The sequence below is a fragment of the Amia ocellicauda genome, chromosome 3 (genome assembly GCF_036373705.1).
Source record: "Amia ocellicauda isolate fAmiCal2 chromosome 3, fAmiCal2.hap1, whole genome shotgun sequence".
In the NCBI taxonomy this organism is placed as follows: domain Eukaryota; kingdom Metazoa; phylum Chordata; class Actinopteri; order Amiiformes; family Amiidae; genus Amia; species Amia ocellicauda.
The window spans coordinates 16,794,019-16,809,842 of record NC_089852.1 but is presented as its reverse complement, the minus strand read 5'-3'; the positions used below and the strand labels follow the sequence as shown (position 1 = coordinate 16,809,842).

Genomic DNA, 15,824 nt, shown 5'->3' with positions numbered 1-15,824 from the left:
CTTTAATTTTCGCATGCGCAATTAAGATGTATACAAATCAGTGACATCATCCGTTAGAACCTCCCATTCTCTTTTGAGTCGAATGGCGCGGTAAGAAATCAGGTCCAAATTAATATGTATTAGAGACGAGCCAATCGGAAGGCGTTTTCGAAGTCAAAATTAATTATTCATGAGATTTCGCGGGCTTTGTTGTCACATGCACATTTCGCGCGAAAAAAGGAGAAAGAAACAGTTTCTCCAGGAAGAGAGAGAAAAGCAAGTTGCAGAATGGCTGTGAGTATAAAATGGACTAATAATAATAATCATAAAAGTATATACATGTAGTTATGATAGGATGTGGAGCTGTAATAATCATTCTATTGTGTTGTTAGATTAGTTTATTTTTATATTTCTTATTCTCTGTGAAGGGAGGTGTCTTAACTAGCCTATTTAACAAGACAAAGCGTGTAAACTAAAGAGTTGCATCGATTTAGTCCCGTCCCGAAAAATATAAAATGCAGAAACCGAACAGTTACATTTTGCTAACTTTAATCACACAAGGTAATAATTACATAGTTTAGGGAATGTAAATGATATACTGGCCCGGTAACTTTTTTTTTTTTTTTTCATATGTAATCTATGCTGGATGTGCCGAATAAAAGTCATTTCGTTGTAACGATTCAGATATTTAGTGTGTTTTTAATATTTTTAATTACGTGTTGTACCTAAATCATATTTATGAAATGAAGCGTGTCTTATTAATGAATAACCATTCAAACGTGGGTTAAATAACTGTCCATTTTGGTCCCGTGTTGTGGAAAGTCGTGTTATGTCGCTTATTTCAAGTATTGTCGAGAAGTTGAACTTTTCCCTGTATACACGCACAGTAAAGACCGCTGTCACTGTGAGCACATGTGCGCGGAATACGCAATTAAAGGGGTAGGAGTTTATTCAGATTGCGTCACAACACAAGTAAAATAAAAATAGTATGTACCCCGAATAAATGACTAATTTATAGACTTGTTATTTTGATAAACGTAATGTCTTGTAGATACGGTTGTGTAGTTGTTATTGTAAATAGTGTTAACAGGTTTGTGGCTCTAAGTGATCAGACCAGATCTTGACGCATGTTAATGTGATTATTGCTTTCATTGGGAATCGGTGCCCCGGGAATTTTTCTCATTATTCTTCATAAACTATCTACCTGATTGGTGCCCGATTACTGTAAATGATCTTACTTAAGTTAATTTATTTCCCTTTCTCCAAGGATTCCTCCGAGTCGTACAATATCGCCACCAGCCCCAGCCGGGCGTCCCGGAGAGGAGACCTGACCTCCAGCCCGGGGAGAGACCTGCCCCCCTTCGAGGACGAGTCTGAGGGTCTGCTGGGGGAGGAAGCGCTGCCCGAGGAGGAGGAGGATGGAGAGGAGCTGATTGGCGATGGGATGGAACGGTGAGGCTCTTGGAGACAGTGCAACTGAATTATTGTCACAGGAAGTACCACAACAGCAGTGCTTTAGACTTGAAGCACAAGAGTCAAAACTGAGCCTTTCACCATTTATTCATAGATATTTTGGCCTAAACTTATCGAATGCCACATGCAATCAGCAACCAGCAACCTGCAACCAGTTGCTCAATATTAACATTTAAAATGATATAACATCTTTGTAATTTATATATGTTGGAGCATCATCTTGCAGTTGATGTGTAGGGGTATTATTGTGTTAATAACTTTTTTTTTTTTTTTTTTTTAAGTTGCTTCTGATCTGATCTTGTCTACCATTTTTTTAAGACCTGCTGCTGTTCGGACATAAATGTACCTGAATGAAATCCTCTTTAATTGACTCGATTCTGACCTCTTCCCGGGTTGCACAGGGATTATCGTGCCATTCCCGAGCTGGATCAGTATGAGGGGGAGGGGCTGGACGACGATGAGGACCTGTCAGAACTGTCCCCAGGGGCCCGGGCTGCAGCTGAGGAGGCCATGCGGAGACGAGATGAAGCAAGTGGCCTGGGGGGCCGGATGAGAAGGGGCCTGCTGTACGGTAAGTCTGCAGATATCACAGGGTACAAAATGGCTGTGTTTAAATGCCACCTTCACGTGTGCCAGATATCATGCTTTATGTGTGTGTCATACTCCTCTAAGGGAGATGTCTGATGTTCTTTGAACAGTGTATATTACTATAATTAATTAATGTAAGGGCGGGGGTGTGAATAAACTATTCATACATGGTGATGAATTTTCTTGTTTAGTAATGCTTTAGTTTGTGTAGTTTTGTAGTGACATTTGAATCATGTTGCTTGAATTGCCCTCTTGAGCAACCTGCATTGACAAAGGCAGAGATGCACAGTCCCTAGAAAAATACAGCACACCCATCCATAGAAAAAATGGATAGAACTTGTCTGTTGTACCACGGTTGCAATTCAGCCTTACTAATTTTCTCTTGTTCTTTTAAAGCACAACATTTTGCACTAGTGAAACTTGCATGGATACAGTCAGTGTGTTCTCTGTAGCATTGGTTCCCAACCCTCATACCCTGGTTCCCCCCCAGCCTTTCACCTAAACTGAACTCTTAATTGAACTCTTTATTTAACTAGTGGTTTTTATATCTACATTGACAGTTGTTTTCAGCTCCTAAACCAGTGGAGCGCAATCAGAAGTAGTATTCAACTACACTGGAATGAAAACCTGCTGATGCAGGGCTAGTTGAGACACTTTGATGTTTGAGGTTCTCAGCTGTCATTCAATGTTCTTTGAGTCTTAAGTGACACTCTCTATCTGGGTTAATAAAAAATTTAGTGAAACATTAGGTGAGTTTCAGTCTGTTGGAATTGATTGGTCATTCTCACAGCCTGCGAGCAAACCCCAGAATATTTAAATCCAGTCCAATGTTGTTCAAGCCCCTGGCTTTGACTTGTTAGCTACAATGTTTTTAACTTTACTGAGCAATAGTCTTGTTTCCTGTTGTGAATATTAATTTGATGTTGTCTCAGAGGGGATCTTTGGATCCAGAGAAAAGTATAACATGTTCACTGCTTTGTCCGACAAAGCAACTGGAACATAACAAATTTGTTTAATGCTGCTTTTGCGTCACTGATTTTTTTATGCCCACAATCTAGACAGAGCCTTAGTGCATCCTTTCAAATATTGAATATCCTGCCAGTTAGTATTATGTTTGGCAGCAGTACAGATTGTTGCATTGCAGGTCCCTAGTCCAATGCAATTGATTTATTAATCAAAGAAAGTCTTAACATTAGGACATCAAACTAAACCACCCCCTAAATATAGAAAATAACAGCCTTCAGCTACGCTGAATGTCCATAGTGTACTGTAGCTAAGTCCTTAAGGTTTCAGCTAGTATTAAGCCATTCTATAGTATATACATTTAAAAATCTTTTAGGGCTTTATGGAAGGTTTTGGATTTTTTGCACAATGAAGGATTGAAGCTTTGAAGGTGCTAATTTGCATAACTCATTGCTGAAGTCTTTCTAATTTTATTTTGAATAAAGGAAGTAATATTTCAGGCTAATGAATGAAACATAAGTAAAATCTCTATTTAAAAAGACACATTATGTAGAAAAATTATACATTTAAGCACACAGATGGTATAAGTACCATTCAGTATACACATAAGATGGTACTTCCACTTGATGAACCTCTGAATGTTCAGACTTCAGGCCCTGGTGTAATTTTACAACTCCCCATATCATTCGATTTCCATTAATCTTCTGAAACTGCTGCTTAGATTGAAGTGCACACTAGGGAGGCAGGTAGGAGTATCATTGCTCAGCGCATTGATACATCTTAATTTTTCAGAGCTACTGATTTTATTTCACATTTTCCAATGACGCAACAAAAAAGCTATTTATATTGTACCCATATGTGCAGAGTGGCTCCAAATTCAGTGACAAGCTGGAAATATGAAGCCGTCAGCTGCTCCCCAAATGGAAATCAATCAAACCTCTAACAAATTGGATTCCCTGCATAGACATTGTTTTATCAAAGTGTATAATGACTTTAAGGCACTGGTGCCCAAAACTGCTCCTGGAGAGCCCTCTCCAATACATTTTTTTTTTGGTCATCGTAAATCTCTTAACTAGGAACATACATTTGTCATTTCCGTAATTGGACAAAATAGTCTTTGAGGGATCGAGTGTGATCTCAAAATGTTACTCTATTTATGAAAATACTACCTGTGTAACATAAGGAATTGGATGACCCCCAACTGCAGTCACAATTCTTCAGAACCCTTCCTTTGAAACGGTTATATGGTGATCTAAGCCCTGCCACACTGGGTTTTGATGGAAGCTCCCCCTGCTTGAATTGTTACTCCTGCTCTGGGCTTTGCAGACAGTGAAGACGAGGACGAGGATCGTCCCGCCAGGAAGAGGCGGCTGGCAGAGAGGGCAGCCGACCGAGCCGCAGCCGAGGAGGACGACGAGATGATCGAGAGCATTGAAAACTTGGAGGACATGAAGGGTCACTCGGTGCGGGAGTGGGTGTCCATGGCCGCCCCCCGCCTGGAGATCTACCACCGCTTCAAGAACTTCCTGAGGACCCACGTGGATGAAAATGGCCACAATGTCTTCAAGGAGAAGATCAGCGACATGTGCAAAGGTAATGAGAGCCCTTGTCTTGGCTCTGCTGAAGGGAAGTCGCAGGTCATAGGAAAGCTATTTTCAGAAAGATCAGTTTTATTAATTTTCTGCAGTCTTGAGTGCAGCTCGTATTCCATGAAAATGTACTTAGTGCTTTGTTTTCTATACGGCGATTACATCTATCAATGTGAGTTTATAGGATGTATAGGATTTTGTACTATAGGTTAATTTTCTGGCACTCAAACAAGGATCTAGGGACAACCTTTTATGTGGTCAATTAACTTGTCTACTATTTTGTTATGGGGACGGAGATGGAGACTACACTTGGTTGAACATATCCCATCTGTCAAAACCCACATCTAGCTTTAGTGATTTAACTACGTAGCATTGCAATGTAGCATTCCACTTAAAGTGCTAGGGGCGTGTCCCCCAGTCATGAATGTCATTAGTTCTTGTGCCCTCTGGCTTACCCATGGGTCAACTGTCTTGCAGAAAACCGAGAGAGCCTGGTAGTGAATTATGAGGACCTAGCAGCTCGAGAGCACGTTTTGGCTTACTTCCTGCCTGAGGCGCCCACTGAGATGTTGAAGATCTTTGACGAGGCAGCCAGGGAGGTGGTGCTAGCCATGTACCCCAAATATGACCGCATCGCCCACGAAATCCACGTGCGCATCTGCAATCTGCCCCTCGTGGAGGAGCTGCGGTCACTAAGGTACTGTTGGACAATTCAAGCGCTGGCCTAAAAGCTAGGGAGTTAAGCTGGCCATTTACGGACAATTGGTCTGAACAATTTCCTCTGTTCTGATGTGTGATTGCCTTTGTGCTTGAAGTTTAGTTGTGACTGAGAGCAGTGGGATTTCACGTTTACTTTAACTTGTTCACAATGTTTGGTTAGATGGAACAACTTTTTTGGCTACATGTTGATAAAATTGAACTAAAGTGAACATTCATCATATTAAAACTACTGAGGCTTATTTCCACAGCCGGTATAACTTTTGCAGAACTCCCAACTTTTGCTCTCAGCATTCAGGTGCATTTGTAAATAAGGCAAAAACAAGTAACAGTCATATTGGGAGGTAGTTTAACAAAATGGTTGAAGTTACACTGATTGCTGAGAGTGATGTAGATTCAATATCGCTAGACCCTCCTCCATAGTTTGCTATTCATTAATGAGTAGGCATGAAAGTGCATAGACAAGGAGGTGTTTTAGAATTAAATCTTCCTCTGTTGTATAGCACTGGCATGAACGTGTGACAGTATTGCTGCTCTTCACTCCCCAGGCAACTGCATTTGAACCAGCTGATCCGCACCAGTGGCGTGGTGACCAGCTGCACTGGCGTCCTACCCCAGCTGGGCATGGTGAAGTACAACTGTAACAAGTGTAACTTCATCCTGGGACCCTTCTTCCAGTCCCAGAACCAGGAGGTGAAGCCGGGGTCCTGTCCCGAGTGTCAGTCGCTGGGGCCCTTCGAGATCAACATGGAAGAGGTGGGTTGCTATGCGGTTGGGTTAGCCACCCTTACAGCTGTATTTCAGGTTAACTCCTGCAGTTTACAGTGGCAGTTATTGAGAAAAGCACTATTGTGACTTGATCGATAAGAATAGGCTGAAAGTCTGAGATGAAACGTACCAAATCGGCTGCCCAAAAATAATTAAATTCGCTTAATGGGATTTTTGTAGGATGTCTTCCTTGGAAGTCCTGATTTAAGGGAACAAATGAACTGTCTCTGCACTTAAATAAACCTGGGCAGTTTAAACTGGTCCATGTTTGTGCAAGCCCTTAAACTGTACTGTGCCTCTGTGATATTGGTAAACTAGTAAACGAAGTACACCGGCAATAGTCAGATAACATGTCATCCCCTTTTGTTCCATAATCCCATGATTACAGCACAGTCACATTGTTTAATTGCTCATCATTTGGGTAGATTCTGCAGGAGCCGAGTCCCATCTTTAAATACTTTTAAATTACTCCTCCGTGAAAAAGATGAAGATTATGCCAGTAAGGTAATCTGTGCCAAGGTGAATAACCAATTATTTCCCTTTTCTCTCTCAGACAGTCTACCAGAACTATCAGCGAATCACCATTCAAGAGAGCCCTGGCAAGGTGGCTGCTGGAAGACTGCCCCGCTCCAAGGATGCCATCCTCCTGGCAGACTTGGTGGACAGCTGCAAGCCAGGGGACGAGATCGTAAGTAGAGGACTCTGAGTCGACACCTACAAAAATCTGTGCTGTCAGTTATCAATCCATTTTCTTAACTGAAACTTGGAATATATGTATAAATCCTGTATTTCTTATGATTGCATCATTTGTTGACTTGAATACAGGAGTAGCTTTTGCACAGTATCAAAGCTTTTTTTTTTATCCATTCCTTACTACGGTGTGTTTGTTGGGGTTCTAGGAGCTCACTGGTATTTATAACAATAACTATGACGGCTCCCTCAACACTGCCAACGGCTTCCCAGTCTTCGCCACGGTCATCATGGCCAACCATATCACCAAGAAGGATAACAAGGTGGCTGTGGGTGAGCTGACAGACGAGGACATGAAGGCCATTGTCACCCTGTCCAAGGACGAGCGCATCGGGGAGAGGGTAAGCAGTGAGCCCTTAGCTTTATGCCCTTAGCTTTACTGACGGTTTAACTCCTAGTAGTTGAATTCTTCCCATTGGATCAGTGGAACTAGCGGAAGAGTTATAAACCATAACTATGCATCTGTTATGTGAGCTAGTAGCTTTTGTCCCCTCCCTTCACAGTGTCAGCTGTGTTGTCAGTTGAACTTCTGTTATTATTACCCGATTTCTTAGCAGACGCCCTTATCCAGGGTGACTTACAATTGTTACAACATATCACATTATTTTTACATTTGTACCCATTTATACAGCTTGGCATTTACTGGAGTAATCTAGTCCAGAGCCCTAACCACTTCTCCATACTGCTGCCCTATTACTTTAAGTATTACTTTACTTCTATTACTTTAGCTCTAAGATAGGGGTACACTGCCTCTCCTATTCTTCTACAATTTCCTGACACATGTTTGTGCTTGTGCAGGTATTCCAGACCCATCCACTGGAGTATTTGATCTCAATTGCCATTCCATCTCCCCTTACAGATATTTGCCAGCATTGGACCCTCAATCTATGGTCATGAAGATATCAAGAGAGGACTTGCTCTGGCCCTATTTGGAGGGGAACCAAAGAATCCTGGTAGGTGAATTGTGTGTGGTTCACTGATTTGGTTTGGTGTTCAGAAGTGTCCGTTGCAGCACAGCAAGTTGCATAGTCAATATAATGGGCCAAACAAACCATTTCAGTTTGCATTTCCAGATCCTGTTGAAGTGAATTTAGATATTTAGTTTGTATTTTTAGTACTAGACATAGTAATCAGATTAACTGTTCAGTAAAGTTAATGTAATGAACAGCAAGATTTTTCTTCCACAATAAGCAATTTAATTGGAAAAAGGGTTCAATTCTGTTTCCAGTGTACATGTGTGTAGAAAAACTTACTTTGTATGAAAATGATAAATACTAAGATGTCAGATCTAACTTCCTATTTTGTAGGAGCTGGGGGGGACTTTTCTATTAAGGAAATGTCATTTCAGACTACATCATCAATAATAGATTGGAATCTGACATTTCACTGGTGATAAAATGTGACATTTTCTGTCAAGCTATTAATAAGCTTTTTGTTCTAAATGGAAGTAAATAAAGTGGTGGACACAGCTGCAAGATTCACTATCCAACATGAACATTAAATACAGGGCATCAACAGAATTGAATCTTCTATTAATGTAGGACATAGTCAATATTTGAGCATCTTAGAAAATAGAGCTCCAAATCTATACAGTTTCACACCCACACACTCTAGTCATTTTCTTCTTTTACTATTGTTCATGGAAATGTTTGAACACAGTGAATTTATGTACTTTTAAAGTATACAATTGACTGACTAAGATGCAGCATGTTCTCTAAGGAGAATATTCTAATGTTTGATCTTGGCAGCACATGTACAACTTCATTCATGCAGTTTCTGAAGTGCTTACACACTATTTTTGGCACCTCTATAATAAATAATAAGCAAGCCACATAAACTAGCCTTGTTTACATATACAGCTCTGGATACATTTGAGAATCAAGTTCAGAAATCAATGTTAAGTGGTTTCATAATTTTTTACAGAGCTGTACATATAAACCTTACTAAGACCTCGAATTGTAAACCTTATGTATCGTTAGCACTTTTATCAATTACTGTAACGTATCCTGTGCCTACCCCACCCTTTAGCACATACCTGGGATTTAATGGTTTTGTCTTCACCTGATAGCTCATTTCTACTAGGATGCATGCTTGTAGATTGTTGTATTGTTTTTACTTGACTGCACTTTGTCATGCATTGAAAATGTTTCCTGTGAAAACTGGGTAAGGGTGTCTGCTAAGAAATAAACCAGAAAGTTTCTACAGTGTTTTATGAAGCAGTGTTATACTCCCAGCTTTAGCCCTTTTGGTAATCTCATAAATACCTCTCGTTTGGTGCCCAGGTGGGAAGCACAAGGTCAGAGGGGACATCAACGTACTACTGTGTGGTGATCCAGGCACAGCCAAGTCTCAGTTCTTGAAGTATGTGGAGAAGGTGTCCAGCAGGGCAGTGTTCACCACTGGCCAGGGAGCATCCGCTGTGGGTCTCACTGCCTACGTCCAAAGGCACCCAGTGAGTCGAGAGTGGACCCTGGAGGCAGGGGCTCTGGTCCTGGCTGACCGTGGTGTCTGCCTCATCGATGAATTTGACAAGGTATGTGGCCTGTTTACATCACTGACCCATCAACCCCCAGACCATTTTTGTGTGTTGGTAGGTGTCAGCAGCTTTTACTGAGGCAGAGTATTAGTAGAGATTGCATTCATAGGCAAGAACATCCCTCAATGCAGCACTCAGGGGGATGCAGGGGCCAGCAGCAATCAATATGGAGATTTTTTTTTTATTTTAGTTTCCTTATCTTGCATCTTAATGTGGCATGTAGGTTTCTAACCTCATATTGTCGGAGTTCATTGAAACTGTTAGCATACTCTTGTAGTTGAAGTATTCAATGTATATAAAATGAGCAGTGCTTATGTTTTGTATTGGAAAATGTTGCTCATGTAGGGGGAAAAAAATCAATCTAGAGACATCAGTCAGAGAAGCAAGTAATTTCAAAGGATAAAACAATAATTTGCAAGGCCCCAGAACGCTCTACATCCCATGCTGAGAGTGTCGAACTCTCAGGTCACCATGCTCTTAATCTCCTCCCCTATTTATTGCTATGCCTTGTGCTTATCAGAGATGTCTTCAGAGGGTAGGGGAGAGGTTGTCAACACATCACCCCAGCTCTGGTTTTCTCAATTCTAACCCTTCTCTCAATCCTTAGAATGTTATTCCCAAACATTGAATCCTTTTGGCTTGCGTCTTCATTACATACATCAGTTTCCAAAGTTGTATCCTACATTAACACAATCTCAAACCTTAATCATTGTGTTACTTGCACTAAAACGCACTATTTTTTGAAACCCATGTCAAGAAATTAATATTCTCTTTCACCATCTGCCTTTGGCGAATGTCTTGGTCACAGTAGAAACAGCTGGTCTTTTTTTTTTTTTTTTTCTTTACCCAGATGAATGACCAGGACAGAACAAGTATCCATGAGGCGATGGAGCAACAGAGTATCTCCATCTCCAAAGCTGGGATTGTCACGTCTCTTCAGGCTCGTTGTACTATCATTGCTGCTTCCAACCCCATTGGTAATGCACCTCTGCTACAGATTATCCAAATACAGCAGGGCTGCACACTACTATATTAGTCTACAGCCTAACAGCTGTTTTCAGACTCCCTTTTGTAATTGTGACAGTTTGCTGCTTTCTTTAAAAAATTAAGTGCCGACCAGCTCTCTTCCCAAGCTCATCCTGGGAGTGTTGTGCATTGGTGCTCATTGTGCCTGCATAATCGGGACTGGAAAACCTTTCTTGTACAGACGCAAACACGGAGGTGGTAGTTTACAGTGCTGAAAACAATTTGGGAAGCTGAGAAATATGTACGTAGGAAAATTCCATTCACGATTTTTATAATTTGCAACAAAGAAAGGATTGTTTGTAATTAATAAGGAAGATCTGAATTAGCAGAGTCAGAATTTCCTTTCCAAAGGTCAAGTATTTGTTGAGCAGGATGAATTATGCTGAAAAGGTTCTCCTGGATTCATCCTTGCTTTTGAATTTGAAGTCTGCACCTTACATTTTAAAATGTCTTCACCTATGATATGCTGTAATCTCTGGAAGTCCACCGATTTTGAGTTATTGTGCAGAACAAAATTTAAGTAGTAGTTTTTTCTCTCCCAGTATTTTAACAAACACCTCTCCAACTGACTTTACAGGAGGCCGTTATGACCCCTCTCTCACCTTTTCGGATAATGTGGATCTCACTGAGCCGATTGTCTCTCGATTTGACATCTTGTGTGTGGTCAGGGATACTGTGGACCCAGTGCAGGTAAACTTTCACCTTAGAGAGAACTGGTCACTCAACCTCAATTAAAAAAATATATATATTTTGAATACAAATGGTTGAAGGATATTGTATGATAAGTACACCTAAAGATAACTTGGAAAATCACACATTACTCATTGTATTTGATGGTGACTTCTCTGAGCACTAGTTTGTCAGTAGTTTGGAAACAGTCAAATGATATTTGTAAAGCAAACCTACCCTGTACTGTAAAACTACTGTGGTCATCACCTTTTGTCTGCATTTATAATTAGTTTTAAATGGCTTCTTTGTGAGTTTAAGATTAGATCTGCATTATATCTAAATTCCACTGTAACCATCAGAAAATGAAAGGCCCCCAACATTTTGAGAGATGTTCCATCTTTATATCTTATAAACTGATAAGATCTTGAACTCAAAATGGGCTGATTCTCACTGTGTCTTGAAACCATGACTGATATCTAATCCGGCTGTCTGTCCGTCCGTCTCAGGATGAGATGCTGGCTCGATTTGTGGTCAGCAGCCATATTAAGCATCACCCTGGCAACAAGGATGTGGGGGGAGCAAGTCTGGAGGAGGTGATCCTGCCCAATACTTATGGAGTGGATCCAATACCTCAGGAGCTGCTCAAGAAATATATAATCTATGCCAAGGAGCGCGTACACCCCAAACTGAACCAGATGGACCAGGACAAGGTGGCCAGAATGTACAGCGACCTGCGCAAAGAGTCAATGGTGAGTCTTTTGGTTTATAACCTCCAGGGAACATCCTGTCCTGTCTACAGCATTGCTCTGTAAAATCCGTGCTAGGCACATTTAGGCAGTTTAAGAGCATGCTAGTCTTAATTCATCCTGGATTTCTCAGGTTTGTCCTGTTTATGCTTCTCTAACACACATAAGAAAATGTTCTGATGCATCAAATTATAACCTGATTTAGCCAGTAAAACTTCAAATCTAGAACTATATGGCAATGGAGTTTCCCCCCTCCTTATTGGGCTTTATTTGGAGCCACAATTAAAGCAAACTTTCCACTAGAGTGAAATAGTTTGTCACAAGTTTCTACAGTCTGTGTTTTCTGTAGGCTGGTCTGATGGTTGTCTGTAGTCTGGGGCTGTGTGGTGTGTTAACGGTGGTGTGTGCTGGTTTCCCAGGCAACGGGCAGTATCCCAATCACAGTACGTCACATTGAGTCCATGATCCGGATGGCGGAGGCCCACGCCCGCATGCACCTGCGTGACTACGTGGTGGAGGACGACGTGAACATGGCCATCCGTGTCATGCTGGAGAGCTTCATTGACACGCAGAAGTTCAGCGTCATGAGGAGCATGAGGAAGGTGGGCAGCAGTCCGTTACGATTCAAATTCCAGTTCCTGTAGTGTTGGCCAGTCTGAATTGCGTGGTATTTTGTTAAATTACAATTTATGCTCTAGATTTGCAGTAGCATGAAAGGCATTGTACAAAGCCATATAAACCACTTTACTGCATCACTTTCTGTAATTGAAATGAGTCTGCAGAGGATTATAATTTATTTTACAATGGAGTAATTGACCGGTTACATTATATACAAATGACATGATCAGCCCAGTTACTGTCGAGCAATATGAGCATCCAAATGGAGAAAGTGCAAGATTGGGTTCTTCACTGATTATTGTAAAGCTCTTAACGGTTTGGAATTAAATATATAACCATGTTCTGAAGGCTTTGTTATGGTAAAGATTTAATTCGAAGAAGAATGGCAAATTGGAAAAATAATTCACTCTTTGAGTGGGGAATAAAAATGCACTGAGCCAGATGTACAAACCTGCAGTATCAAATGATCAATGGAAACGGATCAACCAGCAGGTGGCATCTGAGCACCTGATTAGTCGACTTGCTAGTTCTCATTAGAAGAGGTTTAGACATGATCATTGCTATATTAGACAGTAAAGTGTTGCAGTGCCTGTGTTGTAACCCTGCCCTTCCTTTCTGCAGACATTTTCCCGTTATCTGTCCTTCAAAAGAGACAACAATGAGCTGCTGCTGTTTATCCTGAAGCAGCTGGTGGCCGAGCAGGTGACCTACCAACGAAACCGCTATGGAGCGCAGCACGACACGATTGAGATACCAGAAAAGGACCTGACAGACAAGGTATGGAGGTGGTGCTAGGAATGCTGTCCATTGTGTACAAATGTCAGAACCCTTCTAAGAAGCAGTTGTTAATAGTTGGTTTATACATGCTTATGTGAGCTGGTCAGGAAGCTGTTGTAATTATTCACAGCCGTTGGATTAAATATTTCCAGCCAATTTATCATCTTTATATTCCAGCTGACTAGAGTTTAACATTGTCCTAAGTAATTTGCTCCAGAAAAACGACCTTTACTGATTTTTCCCTTCGATTTGTTTTTCCCTTTATTTTTCCTGTTTCTAGGCTCGTCAAATCAACATCCACAATCTGACAGCATTCTACGACAGTGACCTCTTCAAGACTAACAAATTCAGCCATGATACAAAGAAGAAGCTGATAATCCAGCAATTCTGATACCCATAGACAATTCCACAAGATGCTGCTTGAACTACTGGCTTTCTATATTATCGGGTCCTGGGGGCAGACCATGGATTATTCTAGCAGTGCTAATTGGTGGCCAAGCCATTTTTCTTTCCCAGTCTTTCACACCTGATGTGGGAGATGTGAAGATGAAATGGATTGTCTACCTATAATGTCACTGATCTGCCTTGACCCACTGAACAATGGTACAAGATACCAGAAGAACATACTGTTTATAATGTCACCCCAAATGTATTTGTACATGATTGGTTTAACCCTTGGTAGTTTAAGGATGTTCAAGGTTTTTTTTTTTTTTTTTAACATGTAATGTGTCAATATTCTTCTGTTTCCTTGACAGCTGAAATAAGGCTGCTTCCCACACGCCATCTTCCTTCACTCCACTTCTTTGAAATCCCTTTCCTATTCTGTAATGCCAGAATTGCATTCATAACTTTGATTAAGAAGTAATCCACCTTTCATACTACATGTTAGTATCTGGTTACCTCCTCATTTGCCTCAATATTAGATATGATACCATTTGATGTAATCCAAATATCTGTATTTTTCACAGATCAATTTTTGTTTCCTTTTGTGATGCAGAAATCTAATGCTTTGGAGGCTAAATGGTTAAAATATCTCCCTTGGGATTTATAATGTTTTTTGTTTCTATGTGTTCTATGATCTGAATATTTACACCTACCATTAAAGTTGCTCTTTGTGCTATGAATTTGTCTTGCCAGGTGCATTAATTTAGGTGAAATATAATTTGCCTAATGGGACTTCCCCCTAATTTGTTGGTTTGCAATCTAATTTCAGTGTTTCATTCATTTGCCTGGGGGGAAATCTCAAACACTGCAAATGTAATTAAGAAATGCTTAAAATAAATGGAGAAGGAAAAGTATACAGGGGGAACAAAAAAAGTGTCTATATACAGATGTGACCAAAAGTAATGGTACCCTTGCATTATAAATAATGCACTATTTGCCCTGAAAAGTGTTGAAATTAAAATATATTTTGTCATCTATACATGCATGTATTTGGTTTGCTGTGGAACAATGCACAAAAATTGTGAAAATAACGGAGTTCTTGTTTATTCTATAAAGACATTATAAAATGGTCTGGACAATATTATTGATACCATTTAGAAGTTATATGAAATAATTGTAGTGATTCCTCAAGCAGACCATTCTCTTAATTAGTATCGCAGGTGTCTTCAGTCACATTATCACTCATTCACCCAGTTGAAATGGAGAATAGCACTCACTCGGCTGTTTTGTTTCACTGTGTGTATCACACTGAACATGGAAAAGAGAAGGAAAACCAGAGAGTTGTCTGAGGAGGTTAGAAAGGAGGTAATAGCCAAGCATGGTCCTACAAGACCATCTCTAAAGAGCTTCATGTTCCTGTGAGCACTTGCCAATATTAAGAAATTTAAGGCCCACGGGACTAGCCAACATCCTTGGACGTGGCCGCAAGAGGAAAACTGATGAAGAGAAGGATTGTTCGAATGGTGGAGAAAGAACCAAGGAAAACCTCAAAACCAAGCTGATGTTCAAGTTCAAGGTACAACAGTTTAAAGTCGCATCATCTGTTGCGGTCTGAATGAAAATGGGATGGGATTCAATGGGATTTAGATCAGGACTCATAGAAGACCACTTCAGAAAGGTCCAATGTTTTCTTCTCATCCATTCATGGGTGCTTTTTGAGGTATGTTTCGGGTCATTATCCTGCTGGAGGACCCATGACCTGCGACTGAGACACAGCTTTCTGACAATGGGCTGTTCGTTTTTGCTACAAAATCTGTGGAAAGAGCTGTAACTCACAGTTGGGAAAAGGCACCCATCAAACCTGAGAGAACTGGAGTTGTTTGCTCAAGAAGAGTGGGCTAAACTACCAGTCGAGAAGTGTAGAAACCTCATTCAGAGCTACAGACAGCGCTTGATTGCAGTTATTGTTTCTAAAGGCCGTGCAACTAAATATTAGGTTAAGGGTCCCGATGTTTTTGTCTGTGCCATTTTAATTTGTTTTACTATTTAAAGTAATATGTTATGTCATAAATCAAAAGCAAAGTTTCTGTTCGATTGAATGTGAAATAAAGAATGGTGGATACCAGATACTTTTGTCAATTTCTACTCAGTTCAGAGAAAATTGTGAGTTGAAGGGAAGTGGAAGGGTACCAATACTTTTGGCCACATCTGTATGTCTATTTTGATTGTATGTATTTTTGT

General features: G+C 40.6%; 1 protein-coding gene across 1 annotated transcript; it reads left to right on the top strand.

The window, feature by feature from the left end:
• The first annotated feature begins 207 nt into the window (after positions 1-207).
• On the top strand, positions 208-14,323 carry mcm2 (minichromosome maintenance complex component 2). The gene is made up of 16 exons (XM_066698328.1): positions 208-273; positions 1,247-1,431; positions 1,854-2,023; positions 4,330-4,596; positions 5,070-5,289; positions 5,858-6,065; positions 6,631-6,765; positions 6,977-7,168; positions 7,687-7,780; positions 9,110-9,360; positions 10,214-10,340; positions 10,967-11,079; positions 11,565-11,807; positions 12,224-12,406; positions 13,044-13,199; positions 13,480-14,323. The coding sequence occupies exons 1-16, from the start codon at positions 268-270 to the stop codon at positions 13,588-13,590; spliced, it is 2,661 nt and encodes an 886-aa protein (XP_066554425.1). The 5' UTR covers positions 208-267; the 3' UTR covers positions 13,591-14,323.
• The last annotated feature ends 1,501 nt before the right edge of the window (positions 14,324-15,824 follow it).

Bases quoted from the DNA above. Each gene is read 5' to 3' on its own strand.
- mcm2 (XM_066698328.1), top strand. The intron at 7,169-7,686 runs GTAAGCAGTGAG...CTCCCCTTACAG, and splicing joins ACGAGCGCATCGGGGAGAGG to ATATTTGCCAGCATTGGACC. The intron at 11,080-11,564 runs GTAAACTTTCAC...CGTCCGTCTCAG, and splicing joins ATACTGTGGACCCAGTGCAG to GATGAGATGCTGGCTCGATT.